This window comes from Fukomys damarensis, unplaced genomic scaffold (genome assembly GCF_012274545.1).
Source record: "Fukomys damarensis isolate Sample0158 unplaced genomic scaffold, DMR_v1.0_HiC HiC_scaffold_17, whole genome shotgun sequence".
Classification (NCBI taxonomy): domain Eukaryota; kingdom Metazoa; phylum Chordata; class Mammalia; order Rodentia; family Bathyergidae; genus Fukomys; species Fukomys damarensis.
The window spans coordinates 81,936,394-81,954,189 of NW_022900929.1; the positions used below are offsets into that span (position 1 = coordinate 81,936,394).

Consider the following 17,796-nt stretch of genomic DNA (forward strand, 5'->3'; position numbering starts at 1 on the left):
GCCCACAGTTGACTTAGTAGCCTCAAGTATGGGAACACAGTACATTTCCTATCTGAATAAAGGTCTTTCTGCACTTGAGACCATATCCAGCGCAGATACAGAAGACATAAAGTGTTATTTGCAAAAGAAAGATAGTTAAAAGCATCTCACAAATCGAAAAGCATGCCACTAGCACACTCAAACAAGAGAAGAGTGTCTGGTCAGTATTGCCGGTGTGTGGATGCCACAATCAGTCTAGAATTAAAGGAAGAAGAGACGCCTACTCAATTAAATATGTGATGTCTCTTACGCAGAGTGAACACAAACAGTCACAGCACTCTTTCATTTGGTTTTTATATTTACATTACGAAGAATAATTTAAAGAAGTCGTTTTAAGTGAAAAATTTTGCTAAGTTCCATTTTTCAAAGGCATTTTCTAGTTTAAAAAGCAAGAGAAATAGTATTGTTTTCGCAGATGTCCTTTTTTTGCTGACTCTGAGCTCTTTGACAGTAAATCCACACACATTTTGATTAGATTTTACTTGACTGTGTGGTATAGAAGATTAAAAGGAGTTTTAGAATTTCGACAAAAATCAAGTAATTCAATATAGGAAAATGGAATGACAAGTTTGTTATTTGGGTTTTAAATTCCAGCTCCCATTTATGTGATTTTCTCTAAATACTTCTAAAATACTGTTTAAAAATTAAAGTATGCAAAATGTAGTTAGATTCCCCTGAAATTGGCTGTGTGCATGTCAAATTGGACCTTTGTTTTAAATACTGTCTGTGAATTTTTAAAAATATAGTATGACAAAACTGTATACAGCTTAAGATACAAAATACATATCACAGTGCGTTTCAGCCTTCTGGTCTCATGTTGGAACAAATCTTTCCCAAAGGACAGGATCTGTTCTGTATCTTAAGAATGTGCAAATGGTATTTTTAAATCAGAAATAACAATAAAGCTTAAAAATTGTAATATTTCAGAGGTAGCTTATGTACAAGGGTTTAAACCCTGAATTTCCAAAGAGGCTACAGCAAGGTTTAGCCAGAGATAAAACATGGAATGCACTACTGACCTTCTTGGGTGAAGAACAAAGTCCTTAAATGTGTACGGTCTCTGCATTCTTGGATTCTCTGTCTAGAATAAAACAATGGGTTTTCAAGAGGCAACTCTAACAAAGACACCCATACTTAAGAACATTCGTGAGCCGTGACCTAAGCACCACTGGAGTTAAAGCAGGACAGTGTGATTTTGGTTCTCAATGGTTCCACTGGTGACTTTTGCGATCTGAACTGAGCTGAGCAGGCAGCAGCACTGCAGTCGCCAGCAGGCTGGCGGGACGGAGACGGCGTGGGGATGGAATGGGGAGGCGGGACCGGGGAAGGTGCCATCCTCAGGCGGGGTGTGAGCAACCTCAGCAGGCCTGGCTGAATGGGCCACCAAGGCCCAGGAGGAGGCCTCTCTCCTCGGAGCGAAGCAGCTCTCTGTCGGCTTCATTACCTGCTCTTCTGTGCGGCAGTCAGTGCCCCTCTGCTGTGAGATGGCTCCAGGGTCTCGGGACTGCACCTACCGAGCTCTTTCCCGTCCCCTGCCTGTCTCCTCGCCTCTGGCCCAAACTTGCCGGGGCTCTCAGCTTCTATACTCCGATCCTGCCCTCCCTTCCTCCCTCCCTTCTTCCTTTTTTTTTTCAGTACTAGGTTTCTATTGGAATTTGCTATGTCCAAAACCAAATTTCTTGTATTTCAAAAAACTCGGCTTTTCCTCTTCCTTTTTCCTACTTAAGACACCACCTTTATCTTCCAAGTTCAGCTTGTACTATTTACTTTCTGCTTTTGTTTGTCAAATCCCATGTCAGACACTTGATCTAGTCATGTGTTGTTCGGAAATGTTCGGAAATCTGACCGTTGTCCTCCACCGCTCCACCCCGTCTTCCCACCCCTCATGGGGCCAGTGGACTCCACAGCCCTCTGTGCCTTCCGGGGCTGCAGATGAGGTAAGGAGCTGCTCACAGAGAAGACTGACATGGAAAATTCAAATGGATTTTCAGAAAATATGCTGAGTAAAAAAAGTATATGAGTTTTATAAATCTTTACGTTAACCATATATGTAAGTATTTGTTACATTTCAAAAAGAATAAACACAAGAAAATGAAATTATAGACAACTATACCAACCGGTAGTGGATAAAGAGGAATATCCACTTGACCTAGGAAATCATCTCTTGTCTATAAAAGAAGAAAAAATAAGATTAGTGATTAGTAATATGCTCCATTCCTTTAGAAGGTTTTGATGAGATATTGCCATTACTCACAGAAACGTAGGGTTTTTTCCTATTTAATACTATGTATCATCAGTGGAAAACAGAAAGTGAAAAGTAGGGTGTATGACTTCTGCCAATGGCAGAGTAGCATGTGTTCAATTAACCCTTGTGCAAACAGTAGTAGCTCAGACAAAATGTAAAAAAAGGATTTTAGCACAACAGAGCAACCAAAACCAAGCAGAAATCTGAGGGAATGCAGCCTGGAAAGAAGGGACCACCCTAGGGAGCTTGTGTTCCAGGCCCACTTGACACGAAGCCTGACACGTGAGCCAGAAATCACAGTGCTATTGGTTCCGGGAGTCAGAAGATGAAAAGTGGGGTTAAAAACATACCTGGAAAATGAGAGAGAACCCCAGAAAGGGAGATGGCCCAAGCGCCTTCTAAATCTCTGTCCAAGTCTTGACAAATTTCTAGTTTATCCCTGAACTGCACAGGAAAGGCAAGAGCTTCAAGGCTGAGAGGGCTGAAGGCAGCACCTGGTCCAGTCCTCAGGGGGTCCACGTCCTCAGGACAGACCACGTTCCCGTGGGGGGGTCCACATCCTTAAGAAAGACCACATCCACAGGGGGTCAGGTCCCCAAGAGAGACCTCATCTCCAGAGGACCTGTGTCACTTAGGAGAGACAGTACTGGGAGTCCAGCCCAGTTCATTCACTAGAACAAACCGGCTCCTCAGGGAAAGACAACCAAATCTCTGTCTTCATTATGTATGAGATACCCCAACGAGCTCACAGTAAAATCACTACACTCACAAAGAAATGGAAAAGTATAAGCAGTATCAAGAGAAAAAGTAATTAACAGAAACCAACCACAAGATGGAATGCAAGACCATGGAATAAGCAGACCGGGAAATTAAAGCAGCTACTACAAGGATATTCAAAGACACAAAAAGAAAATAAAGTCTTCATGAATGAACAAATGAGAAATCTCAGCAGTGAGACCAAAGCCATAATAATGAACCCAATGTATATTTTAGACGGAAAAACACAGTACGTGAAGTAAAAGTCAGTGGATAGGCTTACTGTGTGACTGAAGATGTCTTGGGGACAATTTATGAACTCATAGCTAGGTTAACTGAATTTATCCAAAAGGAAAAATAAAAAGGATTTGTGGAAACTTTCCACGCAGTATACTGTATGTGTAACTGGAACCCCAGAAAGAGAGTGCCAGTGCAGAAAGAAGGCAAAAAAATATTTAAGGGGAAGAGGCAGGTACATGTTTTCACATTTGGAAAGACGGAAACCTACATATTCAATAAGCTCAGTGAGCAGAAGCAGTATAAATATAAAGAACACAAATAAGTACAACACTGTTGAATGCTGGAACATGAACAAAATCTTGGAAACATTAAAAACAACACACAGGGGGCTGGGGATTTAGCTCTGTGGTTCTTCTGCCTGCCTTGCAAACTCAAGGACCCAAGTTTGTACCAAAAAAAAAAAAAAAACAAAAAAACCACCCAAAAAACACAGGGAGCAAGTAGCAAGTCACATGGTAGCTGGCAACCCATCAAATATGAGGGAGCTGGGAGAGGACTGGGCAGCATCTGCCAGAAAGAGAAAAGCACCTCGCTCTCTGTACAGTGAGAGATGCCCTTTAGAGCGAAGGAAAACAAGGGGCCACTGGGCAAAGAGGCTGCAAATGCTCCCTGCACATAGGGCCAGAGGGGGAGTGAGGGAATCAAAATGGTGAACAAGTATGTGCTTAAAGACAGAAGACCACCCTCCACTCTCAGGACACACTGCTCTTTACAGAAACAACACGCTCTGTGCAGCAGTTTAACACTCACCTCATTGTAATCCTAACATCACGAGACACTGGGGTAAACGAATTTTATAGGAAGTGGTAGGACTTAGGTGAGGTAACCATGAATTAATCAGAGTTAAAAAGCAAAGAGAAGAATTAAAATGAAAAATTACAAATACTTGATCAATCCAAAATGAAGCAGGAAGAAGAAAAGAAAAAACAGATGGGACAAACAGAAACAAATAGCACATTTGAAGAACTAAAGATGACAAACCAAATACTTCAGTTAAAGACAGACTGTCAGACTGGAAAGAATGTAAGACCTAACTGTGTACTGCCTACAGAAGATACGCATCACTATTTTTATATTAACATATTTTGATTAACCCTTTTTCATTTTTATTTTGGAATAATTTCAGATTCACAAAAAGTTACAGAAATAGTGCTAAGAACTCATCTATACTTTTCATCCAGCTCTCCAAACATTAATACCTTACATAGCCATAATACAGTGATTGGAATCAGGATACCACCACCTCATGCACAGATCAGACTCAAATGTCACTAAGTCCAGGGTCCAATTCAAAATCACACATTGCACTTAGTTGTCCTGTCTCCTTAGATCCTTTTCATCTAAAAAATAGCTCAGTCTTTTTGTTTGTTCGTTTTTTATTTGTTTTGTTTTCTTGATACAGGGTCCCACTCCAGGCTGGCCTTGAACTATGTAGCCCAGGCCAGCCTCAAACTTGTGGGTATCCTCCTGCTTCAGCCTCCCAAGTGCTGGGATTGCAGTCATGTGCCACCATGCCTGACTATTCTTTCATACCTTGGCATTTTTAAAGAACAGTACTGGATAGGTATAGAAGAGCCCCCCCAATTTGAGTATTTCCTTTGGGTTGAATTTAGATGTACATATTTTCCACAATATCATGGAAGTGATGCTTGCATTCTTCACAGGGCATCACGGCAGAAGTCACAGGGGGCCAGTCTGTCCTGTTACTGGGGACCGAAACTCTAGTTGTCCTGTGTGTCTGCTAGACTCCCTCCTCTAAGGTCAGAATCTTCTCCTCTGTAATTAGCAGAGTCTGTGGGACAAACACTTCAAAGCTGTGTATATATCCCGCTTCTCATCACACTCTTTTTCACTAACATTAACAGCAGGCGATGAGCTTGCTCGCAGTAATTACTGATGTCATAGTTGCCAAGTGGTAATTCTCTATTTCTGGCATTGCCATTACTTCTTCTACATGAATTGATTGGAATTCTGCTGAAAAAAGCGCGTTCCTCCTCCTCCCATTTATGCATTGAATTATTTACAGCAGCATGGACTCAGGAATGTTACTTTACCCTCTGAAGTATAAGCCACTGCTGCCTCTCACTTTGTTACCCACATTGTCCGAGAGCGGGCTGCTGGGAGTCACTTCAAGCAAGTCCTAATGTGCTTTTGGTCCCCATCATTCCCCATGTCTGCATGCATGGTGGACCAGCCTGGCTTCCGCGTTTGTCTCTCTGCTCCACAGGTGACCCTGTCCTCCACAAGCCGGGTAAACTCAATGGGGGGGCAGCACTCAGAGACCACAATCCCAGTGTGAGGTGCTCTTTGCTTTCAGAAGATAAACTTTAAATAGGTCCATAGATAAATTAAAAATAAAGGTATGGAAAAAGAGGTACCAGGCATACAGCAAATGTAAGAAACTTGGAGTGACTACCATATCTGAGTGAAGTTCACGATGACACATAGAGAAGGTAGTCAGAGGAGTGAGAATCAAGCCACGCTGCAGGAAAAGTACTTCAGAAAGACCAAGTAATATTCTCAGAGATAAGAGAATACATGACATCTGCCATACAGAATGAATGACTCCAAAAACAATAAGCAGCAAGGAGAGAACAGGAGATCTCTCTGAAATTAAAAAAATTACTGAAATCAGACATTTAAGATGAAGTTGAAAGATAGTGTTAAAGAAATTTCTCAGAAAGTAGAGCTAAAATACAAAAGAATGTACTACAGCATTCCTCAAATAAGGAAATTACAGGATAAAATCTAAAAGTCATCATCCAAATATACAGGATCCCAGGGAGAGGCAAAAAAAGATAGAAAGAAAAAAATTGTCAAAGAAGTATTTAAGAAATGTCCCCTGAATGCTAGGAAATGAAGTGTGACAGCAAAAGGGCCCACTTAGTATTGAGCAAAATGCACAAAGAAAAGAAAGACCTAGGGCCGGGGATTTAGCTCAGTGGTTCCACTGCCATCTGCCTCGAAAGCTCAAGGTCCCAAGTTCAATCCCTGGTACAAAAAAAAAAAGAAAAGAAAACAGGACACACCACTGTGACCCTTTGGAACACCAGAGAGAAATTCTAAAAGCTTCAAGAGATCCAAACAAGAGCATATGTAAAATGGAGAATACTTCTTCCAAAACTGTGGGAGAAAAGATTTCCAACACAGAAATCTATTCCCAGAGAAGCACCTTTTTCGATTTTGAGCAGAACAGGTATTTTCTGACAGTGTGCCTAGGAAGGTAATGAAGGATACACTTATCCCAAACAAGGGGGTTGGTGTGATAAGAGAGATGCAGAAGGTTCAAGACCAGAGAGAGGCAGACAGGACCCCAACCCTCAAGACCACAGAGCAACCAGTGTGGGAGCGATGGCACCTAGAGAATTTAGTGGGATCACACACACAGGGTGAGCTGGACACCCCGTTGTGCAGTGAGCATTCAGACTCTGAGTACCGCACATTCACAGTGCTACAGTCTGTGGTCCCCTCCCCACATCCAGCTGTAGAAATTTCCAGCAGAAACCCACACGTGGAGTATGGCTGCTTAATCAGTCATCTTACAATGGTCCTAAACATGAGTTGATGATAATTTCTGCAACGGACAACAGTTTTAATGATGCTCCCCCTACCGTCCCCTCTTCTCTCCAGGATTGAACTCACCATGAAGCCTTGTATGTCTCTTTAGTCTGGCTTTTTAAAAAAATCTGAAGTAGATTTTATACTCCATAAATCTGATCTTTAAGAAGCTATTAGTAAACAAGTAAGATATAATAAAAAAGTGAAAATATCACCCAGGATGACTGAAGAATAAACTATTTTGATTAACTAAATTATCTCCTCACTTAGGTTTAGGCTTAACCACACAAAACAGATGTTTTTAAAATTCAGTCTTAGTGAACAGCTCTGCCCTTAGCAAGCACATCTCTTCACTGGGTGATCTGTGATCTTTCACATTTAAAAACCACATGGCTGTTAACACTGCCCCTGGAGTAACACAGGCGAGGGACAGGAGGCGACTTCTGTGCTGGGGAACTGTCCGGGGCACCGAACACTTCCTGAGATCTCTGGCTCCACTCACCTCTTCCCAGCTGTGCCAACAGAAGTGTCTTTTCCACTGCCAAATGTCCCTTGGTGGGAAAGTCACCCTTGGCTAAGAACCACCGCTCCAGAAAGTATAAAAGAACCCAACCAATGTGCAGACACCCCCCCCAAAATAAAACAACTCTATTGAGATATGATTCACATATAGTCCACCCATTTAAAATATTTTTTAGCATTTTTAGAGTTGTGCAAGTTTCAGTGCAATCAATTTCAGGACATTTTCATTGGTGCAGAAAGAAAACCCTTATCCATAGCAGCCCATTTCCTTCCCCTCACCTGGGCCCGAGCAACAATCAACCCCTGCCCGTCACTGCAGGTTTACGTCTTCTACCTGTCACTCACAGTGGAATCACAGAACACAGAGTCCCTGGTGACTGCGTTCTTCAGTACCAGAATGTTCCAGAGCTCATCGCACTGCCGCCAGTCTCAGTAGCCCACCGGCTACACTGCTAGGTGTCTCATAGCATGGATGCACCACCTTTATTTACCTGTTCATCAACTGATTTGACACTGGTGCTGTCTCCATGGTTTGGCCGCTGTAGATAATCCTGCTAAGAACATCTGAGTACAAGACTCTGTGCCAACATATGTTTTCAGTTCTCTTGGGTATATATTTAGGAGTGGAGTTCCTGGGTCATGTGGCAACTCTGCTTAGCCTTTTGTGGAAGTGCCAGGCTGCTTTCCAAAGTGGATGAATTGTGAATTTCTAGCAGCACTGAGAAGGTTTCAATTTCTCCCCATCCTGACCGATACTTGTCTCCGGGCTCCACTCCAGTTCTGATAATTGAACCCAGGGAGTGCTGAGCCTTTTAAAATTGTGTTTGGATAACAGGCTGGGCTTGAACCTGTGACGCTCCTGACTTAGCCTCCCGAGCAGCTAGACATGTGTCTCCACACCCTCTCGCTTCCGTTTTGATGCCATCCCTCCTTGGGGTGAGCAGTGGTTCATCCCTGTGATTCTGTCTGTATTTCCCTGAGGGCCAGTGACACCAGCCTCTGTTCACGTGCTTGCTGTACTCCTCGCTTTTTAAAGCCTTGCAACTCATGAATCTTCCCCACAGCTTCCATCTCCACTGCAGAGGCTATGCTTGGTCCCTCGGCACAGAAGGGAGCATGTCCCACCCCTCCCCCCGGAGAACACTTGTTTTTCTTGCTTCCTGTTGCTCCTTCATTGGTGTTTTTGTGACAAAAATACAGAATGAAATTCCCTCAGTGAGAATCTTCCTGTCTCAAGCGCCTTTGGTATACAAAATACATTTAAAAATGTCTTGCAACGCATTATCTTCCTCCTTCAAAATAAACTATGTGAAATGAATTCCTTAACCTTTCTCCCATTTTTTAATTACTCCATGTTTGTTTTGTTTTGTTTTTATATGGGGGATCGAACTTAGGTCCTTGTGCTTGCAAGGCAGGTGGTGGAACCACTGAGTTAAATCCCCGGCCCATTACTCCACGTGTGTAGGGCACAATGTTTGCATTTCTTGTGTGGAGTTGGCTGTGCTGTGTGTTGGAGTTACACACAGCACATCTTCAGTCCCTTTGTCATCTCCTTCTCTCCCTCCATCTCTTGATCCCTTTCCCCTTTAAGAAAGATCTATCTCCCTCCTCCCTATTATCTTTTATTTTGTTCTTTATATGGTTTAGGCTTCTCACATAAGAGAGAGAACCCATTCTATATTTAAGCTTCTGTGTCTGATTTATTTCACTTAACATGGTCTCAAGAAATTTCTTTAACATCTATGCAAATTAAAATAATGCCAAAGAACTATACTTCTAATAGTAGATGAATGAAGAAATTTTTCAAACTAAAAACTGATATACATGCTGTATGAAGGAGACAGAGAATAAGAAACTGGGAGCTGTTCTGGAAAGTCTGGGACATGGCTGCTATACATGTAAGACAATTAGAGGTTCTTTTTCCATTTACAAAGGAAAACTAATAATTTCAAGTTCATTCCTGTGTACGCAAGCCAGTTTGTGATGTTCATTGTTTCCCTAGACAATCAAATGTTCCAAATCCTGAATACCAAGCATTTCTTTGCCAGAATTATTTCCTATACTTGAGTTGCATACAGCTTACTTCAGAAAGCAAATACACATTTGATAAAATGTAAGTTACGTAAGAATGCTTGAAAATACGACAAGTAATTTAGAATGCAAGGGGACTTCAAACAGAACTATCTGTAGTGGTCATGGGTTGGTCAGTAAATAATACTTTTTCTAAAATTTAATGATATAGGGCAGGGATTTAGGTTAGTGGTTCCACTGCCAGCCTCACAAGCACAAGGTACAATCCCTGGTATGCACACACACACACACACACACACACACACACACACACACACACACACACACACACACACACACACACACACACACACACACACACACACACACACACACACACACACACACACACACACACACATACCCACACACATTTAATGATATGAATTTCAGTTTCTCAAAATATGTTTTAGAATATGAAAAGAGGAAAAAATACATATTCATCTTCTGTAAAATGTTCAATTAGAATTATAAATGCTCTAACTTTAGGAATTCAGATTGTTTACTTTGATAATGATGTTCTGCTTTAGGAGAAACCAATATAACAAAAAAAATCAAAATTTTAAAGTTTAGTGTCACAGTTTAGAGGAATACACTGCTTTAAAAAGTTTCAATGAAATCTAAGTTATGAGTAATTTCTCAGGACAAACCTATTTAAAGCAAAGTATTAGAAGGAAAATTACCTCACAACCAGAACCGGACAATACAGCCCAAGTGTTCACTCTAATATCAAACTTTTATTTCAATCATGCTTTTTTAATTTATAAAAATGAGCTTTATACTTGAATATTATAGTCTTCTGTATAATTTTTTCAGTTGTCTGAGTTAGGTGAAAGGATTTTTCTAATTAGGATGACTATTACAGTAATCTTAAATTGTAAATAACACGTACACAATGTACACTTCTTAAGAAGCATGGGATTCCTCACCTCCACCTCCATCCTGCCTTTTTGAGAGGCCATAGCTGTTACTCTTTGGGTCTGTGCCACCCTTCAGTTTGTGTGGAGGTAGTGCTGTATACCATGCTTTTCACCTCCTGCGCTCTACCTTGAGATCTTGTCCCATATCAGCTCCTAGAGAGATACTTTGCCTTTCTAATAGCCGTACAACTGACCAATGTCTGGAATACCACGTTTTCTTAATTCCTCTTAGCAGAGACTGAGCTGGTTTCTAATGTTTTGCATCATGGATGCTCTGTCAGTCAATAAGCTTGTATTTAGCATTCATTTCACAGATACACCCCAGGTGATTTTTATATTGTGTCAGACAGCAGTCAACTAACCTGAAAGAGAAACAGATGGCTGAGCAGATGTTGCAAAAGGAAAGAATTTTTCAAGGGAGTCAACAATTTATGCTACCTTTACTGCAAAGGTAAGATCAAGATCAGGGTTAGGGATGCAGTTCAGACAGGGAGCTTTTGCCTTCTATGCACAAGACCCTGGTTTGATCCCCAGTGCCATGGAGGGAAAAAAGAAAAAGAAGGAGAGAGAGCTCAAAATGGAAGATCAAGAGGCTTGTGTCTGCATTAACATCTCAGTGCTAACAATTACTGTTTTCATGTACTGTGCTCAGATTTGCTGTGCGCAAATGTTATGATTTCTCTGCACAGATGACTTAATTCTAAAAGAAATTTGGGCGGGGATATAGCTCAGTAGCTCAGTGCCTGCCTGGTAAGTGGGAGGTCAATTCCCAGTACCAAAAAAGGAAAAACAAATAAATAAAAGAAAATTGGAGAAGGTAGTAAAAAATAAATCGAATAGATGTATAGCCATAAATGTGATCAAGCCATTGTTAATCATATTAAATTAAGCCAAGATATACTTCAGGGATCATAAAAAACTAGAGTACAGTTAAAACTTTGGAAGCTGGGACACTAAAAGTGAAATTACCTAAGAACCTCTTTGTTTAAGTAGAGTTTAGCTAGTGGTCCTCCTGCTGCAGCCTCCAGGGTAGTCGGAACTACAGGCCTGCCATCACCACAGACCCTTCCTTCCGGAAAGAGTTTTTTTGGTACTGGGGATCGAACTCAGGTCTTATTGTGCTTGCGAGGCAGGCGCCAGAACCACTGAGCTAAATCCCCAGCCCCTGGAAAGAGCTTTTTACCTCATCTTTGGGGGAGAGAGGAAGCCAGGGCAGTCCCAGTTAGTTGGAGCTATCTTTCTCCAATTTTACCTTTTTGGAGTACTCCACAATCAGTACGGACTTGCCAAAACAGGTGAGTAACCTTGACAGACTCATCTTTACATGTTTTAAAGTTTCTTCTGTAATTTATTGTGAGGATTTCAAAATATAAACCATTTTAAATATGCTTCAGAAAACAGGGAATTGGAAACAGATAAGAAGTCAGAAGTTGAAGCCGGGCGTGGTGGCGCACGCCTGTAATCCCAGCACTCGGGAGGCTGAGGCAGGAGGATCACTGGGAGTTCGAGACCAGCCTGGGCTACATAGCGAGTTTCAGGTCAGACTCAACTACATAGTGAGACCCTGTCTCAAAAAACCATAAAAACAAAACAAAACAAAACAAAAAAGTCAGAAGTTGTCCTGAACATGAATAGGATTTTATATTTTCAAAGTTAAAATTTAGTATGCACAAATACTTGAGAAGCAATCTATAGGACACACACCGACATGGGGTGACCATGAAAGGTAAGAGTTTGCATTGATTTCACCCTCATCCCCCACAAAGGAAGGGGCTTATCCCATTATTTCAAATTTCTAAGCAGAGGAGCATAACAGGAAGCTTGCACATATAAATTTATAAATCAATCTGGAAACACAGCTAGCAGGCGATAGAGGAGATAAGGCTCTTCCTTTCAGAGAGGAAGATACTCGTTCTGGATTGAAAACTCAGAGATAGAGACTCCTGAGTTCCAATCAATTACGTATTTTTTTTTCCCCTAGGAGGGGCTGCCAAGCTGCTAGGGAGAAGAAAAGGCCACCTTTTGAGGGATGGAAACTGAAATGACCTCGGGCATCTTCTCTGGAGTTTACATGAGAACCTAAATTGGCAGACGGCAGCTACTGCTGAGAAAGACAGAGTGACTTTAGCTGAAGGAAGCAAGGAGCAGCGCTCCTCACACATTCAATTTTAAATCGAATAAAGTGCAAGAAGATGGATTTTAAATGGATAAAAGGAAGCACAGCAGCTGAGGAGAGCAGGCTGGACACTTCTGCCCCCAGCCTGGCTTGGGCCTCCACTTCCATCACTCAAGTGCCCTAAACTCCCTGCATTGGATCCACTTGGAAGGCTGTGTGTGTGTGTGTGTGTGTGTGTGTGTGTGTGTGTGTGTGTGTGTGTGTGAGAGAGAGAGAGAGAGAGAGAGAGAGAGAGGGCCTCCACACTGAGCTACATCCCCAGCTAAGTTGTCCAGGCTGGGCTCCTGCCTCAGTGTCCCAGTGTGCTGAGATTACAGGCATGTACCATCACACTTGGTTTACTGAAGGCTTTTAAGAGACAGATCATTGGGCCTCACACCCAGCATTTCTGATTCACTCAGAATTTCTGCGGTGGAACCAAGAATTTGAATCTTAGGTGATGCTAATGCCACGGCTCTACAACCCATGTTGTGGATCACATATTTGTTCAATTCATGGAGAAAACCAGAAATGAACAATCATTGATAACAGCTGGTGGTAAAGGAGCAGTGCCTCTAAATGCATCCATTTTCATCCTGCCCACTGCCCAATGCAGGCGGTAGGTGTAAGACAGCAGCAGGCCTACAGGTATAAAGTTATAAATCAGTAAGATGATGCAGAATGAAAATCAAGACAGTTAAAGATAACAAAGCAGAGCCCTCTAAAAGAAGCAGGAAACCACATAGCTGGCTGTATTTCTTTCTAGTTTACATTGTAGAAAGGAAAATATACACTTATATTCAAATTATGGCAGTCCGCTTTTAAAAAGAAGACTTGCTACACTGAGGAGTTGCTACAGCACAAACATCACTTTTCAAGTGCACTCTGAGGAATAACCAAGAGTTCAAAGGCTGTCATAAAACTGGGATACCACTGGCTAAACCAAGTAAAATTTATTTCCTGTAGGACTTTACGAACTTCAATTTACTAGTACGGATTTTGATGCTGCAAGAAATAAAGCATGTGGCATTACACAAACTCATTTGTCAATGATAGTTATTTGAGGTACCATAGATACTGGGGAGAAACACACTTCAAAAATATTATTAAAATACTAGTTTATGCCAGTGATCCCAGCATTTTGGAAGGGTGAGGCAGGAAGATTACAAGTTCAAGCCCAGCCTGGGTAACTTAGGGACTTGGTAAGACCCTGTCTCAAAATAAAAATGAAAAATAACTAGGGATGGTTGACATCCATGCACACACAGTAAAGAGTATCTGAAATTATAAAAGAAAAGCACAAGATCCTATGGATATAGTAGGAGACTTTCAACAAAGTTTTGTTTCTTAATCCTAATGTACTTTGCCTTTATAGATATTTAATACCTAGAGATAAATTCTAAATGTTTTTTTAAAAACTGAAATAGCATAACTTAATGGAAAATCATGTCATTTTTGCCTCAATTAGTCTAAAAACAAGCTATCTACTTATTTATTTTTGTTTATTTTTTGAGACAAGTTCTCGCTATGCAGGTGAGACTGACCTGGAACTCACTATGTAGCCCAGGCTAGTCTTGAACTCACAGTGATCCTCCTGCCTCAGCCTCCCAAGTGCTGGGATTACAGGTGTGCGGCACCACATCCAGCAAAACGAGCTATTTAGACTTGACAAAGTACTCCATGGTGTGGGGGGAACGCTCCAGGAAGAACAGAGTAGTTGCTCTAGCATCGTGAAGCCAGATCAGCAATTGTGACAGGAAACGTTAGCATGAAAGGGAGATTTCTCTTGATTTTCAGGCACTGTCCTCTTTAGTCCCACTTGACCATTCCAAAGGGTCAGATGTTCAACCAGGGTGGAGCAGTAATCTGAGGGGTAAGTAGCCGGCTCGACTCCCTGCAGCTGTGCCCTTGCCAACGTGCCCTTGAAGTTACCTCTGCTGCCAGGGTGTTAACTCAGTGACACACCGGTGACAGACTGGCTTGCTGAATCCCTGCCCATGTTTCTCAATGCTCCAACTGTGGTTTGTGCTCCTTGATTGTGCCCAGGGACAAAACTGTTTCTTTCAAGTCAGAAGATGTGGTCTTCCTGGGGATGGGTGATCCAGCCTTTCTCATGGTTTCTAATTTTCCTTCTTCCAGCCGCCCCTGGCCACATTCCCAGCCTTATCCTGCCTGATGGGCCCTGTGGAATCTGCACAAAGTTGGTGAAGCTGACAGATTAAAAAATTATATACAGATCTCTAGTATCCAAGTCCCATAAAATCACAACCCTGGTCTCCTTGTGATACTAACTCCAATTAAAAAGTATATCCATGAGAGGTGAATCCCACAGCTCAAGTAAAGTTAGCATCAGATAATACTATCCCACTTAAGAGTTTCCACACGACTTAAGAACTTAAACAATTAATTAACAAAGAAGTTAACAAATTAATAATTAACAAAGGAAGTTAAAAGTAATTCTTAATATTTGCCATATGGTGCAGGTCTAGCAATGCACGGTATGTAGTAGCCCATCATTAGGTTAGGGTATTGCCCCAGACTCTAGGTATAATATCTGAGACATAAAGGAATTTAGAAACTGCTGCACTTCTTGCTAAATATGTTTCTTCTAAACAGCAGCTTGCATTAGTGAACTACAGAATGCTGGTAATTATCCAAGAATTAATTGTCAACGTCTTCAGTCTGCAGACTTCTATGAGGAAACCTCCTCAAACTTTTTTGACACAGGGCAAGCAGCCTTCAAACTGCAATTTTGTCCATTTTCTGGTCTCGTCTTTAATTTCAAGCCATTTAATGTGTATTCTTTGTCTTCACTGCCCTATCAAAAGTTGAGATGATATTTTCTATTCTTTTGTGTTTCATAACAAAAGACATGTAAACAGTAAAATGTTTGTTAGATTTTCCAGCAGTATTTTCTCTAATAATAAACAAACAGCAACAAGCACAAATGATGCCCAGTTACCAGGGAAAACTTTCAAAGATTTATTTTCAGTACAAAAAACACAATGTGGGAAGAATGTATAGAAATTGTATGTACTAGCCAAGAATATATCTGAACAACAAGCAAAATAATTAGCAAATAAGACTCCCAAAGTAGTCTCTTTCCTATTCTCCCCCCGCCAATAACCCTCGGTACAAGAAGGCTGCTGTGTACAGCAGGAAGATCAAAAGGGTTCCTCTAACAGTTTTTACTTTTTGAAGTTAGTGACTTTTTCTCAGTTTAAAAAAATTCCAGAAGTCAGAAACTGATTATTCTTACATTTAATAAATGGATCAAATATAAGTTTAGCTGATCCATACAGTTCTCTAGATTTTTTTCCCAGGGCTGAAAACTTACATAATTTTTATTGCAGACTGTATCAGTGGAAACAGGGAGGAAAAAATGTGTGGGTTACTGTTGCTTGAGAAAATAAGAACTCAATGGATTGCTTTAAGACTAGCGTCTTTCTTGCTTAAACAGCAAGGCAGGTTCTGGAGGAGAAAAACAGGCTTTTGGGTAAGGATCCCCTCCCTGGCCGCAACCACCCCCTCGGCAGCAGCAGGCACTTTGCTGAACACATGGAGCATTGTCACGAGCAGCGATGCCTCCAGCTTGAAACCTGTTCCAGCCGTGGTGGCCCACACCTGTCGTGCCAGCACTCAGGGATGCTGATAGGGGAGGATCACAAGTTCAATCCCATCCTGGACGATTTGGTGACTCAGGGAGACCCTGATTCAAAACGTAAGAGGGCCGAGGGATTAATCCCCAATGCTGCACAAACCCCAACATTCCCGAGGGCCCCTGCCCAATACCCTCTCCTGGGGCTGTAAAAACATTCTGTGTCTGTGCTGAGTAATGAGGGAGCCACAGAGCATGCGTGCTGAGCACTCAAAACGTGAAGAAGGTTCTGGATGTTAGGCCTGGCTTAATTTAAATCTCTACAGCCACGCGTGGCTACTGGACAGCAGTGTTCTAGGTGAAAAAAAAATTTTTTTTGGTACCAGGGATCGAACTCGGGACCTCGTGCCTGTGTGCTGGAACCACTGAGCTAAATCCCCTGCCCTCTAGTAGGTGATTTTTAAGAGAAAGAGTACTCTCAAGTTTTAAATTTTACTTTCAGTTCTAGTTCCCTCTGGGATCCAGACATAGTCTGTATTTGCAATCACTACTCTGATTTTTTTTTTTAAACAATGTCTCATTATACCTAAGGAAAGGCTGAGATCATCCTTACAAGGATCCTTCTGAGAAAGACCTCATTATGGGAATGGAGGGGACCCCAGCCCAGAAGGCACAGTAGGATGCAAGAGCCAGTCTGGAAGGCAGCACATCCAAAGCTGTTACCAAGGCAGCTGCAAGGCTCCTGGAAAGAGGTTTGCTCCAGAGCCTGCAGGAGCAGCCCAGGGACCCCTGAAAGCTAGGGGCCTTCACAGCTGTAGAACAGAGTTAAACTTGGGTTGTCATTGTTATTTTTTGTCTCCAATGCAGGCTTGGGAAAACTTAGGTTACACACAGTAGTACACAGATTTGACTGATTGCTTCAAAAATATGCTGTCAGCATAACAGAGTTCAGTAGTTTTACACCGAGCTGATAAGAGAGACAAAGGAGACCACAGGGTAATTAATATCCAGACTAACTCTAAAAGGACAAAGAAAAGTCCCACAGGCCAAGCATATAATTACTTTCATAAAGGAAAAGCACTACCTCACCAGATGGACAAAACCAAATCACATAAATATGATTATGTGACTCATATTCAACAGAGCTTTTATGCAAATCCTAAAAGAGTAATCATATAAATGCAAAACATTAATAGCTGAATTATTCTGCTTTTACACTATTAACAATTGCCAACTAAACATTTTAATATAAGGATAAATGAGCACCGTAGAATGTTTTCTTTTATAAACGTAATCTGTTAAAATCATGAAAAAAATACATAATAGCTGGCGGATGGTTTCCATCCCAAAGGATCAAGGATAAAATAAAAATCAAGTTATACTAGTAGATTTTACAAAATAGATACTAATTTTAATGCCTTCAAATATAATAAGCTCATTTAAATGGAAACAATGCTATTAGGAAAAATTGGAATCTGTCTATTGAGAGAACTAGAATTCTTCAGTTTCTAACTATAAAGAAGGAATCTAGAGTTAGAAGCCAACTCTACCAATGCCCTGACCAGTAAGACACAGAATAACTACAGGTATTTCAAATGGGTGAATAAAAAAACAAGTAAGTTACTTTCTCTAG

The 17,796-nt window shown here is 41.4% G+C and overlaps 1 protein-coding gene across 6 annotated transcripts in view; it reads right to left on the reverse strand.

Annotated features, from left to right (window-relative positions):
• Positions 1 to 17,796, reverse strand: part of Nedd4 (NEDD4 E3 ubiquitin protein ligase) — a 94,309-nt gene that overhangs the window by 32,096 nt on the left and 44,417 nt on the right. For all 6 annotated transcript variants that reach the window (XM_010609041.3, XM_010609038.2, XM_010609036.2 and 3 more), the window contains 2 exons: positions 2,157 to 2,207; positions 1,059 to 1,120 (listed from right to left, as the gene is read on the reverse strand). In XM_010609041.3, the coding sequence (XP_010607343.1) occupies positions 1,059 to 1,120; positions 2,157 to 2,207 (113 nt within the window). The remainder of the gene's footprint in view (positions 1 to 1,058; positions 1,121 to 2,156; positions 2,208 to 17,796) is intronic.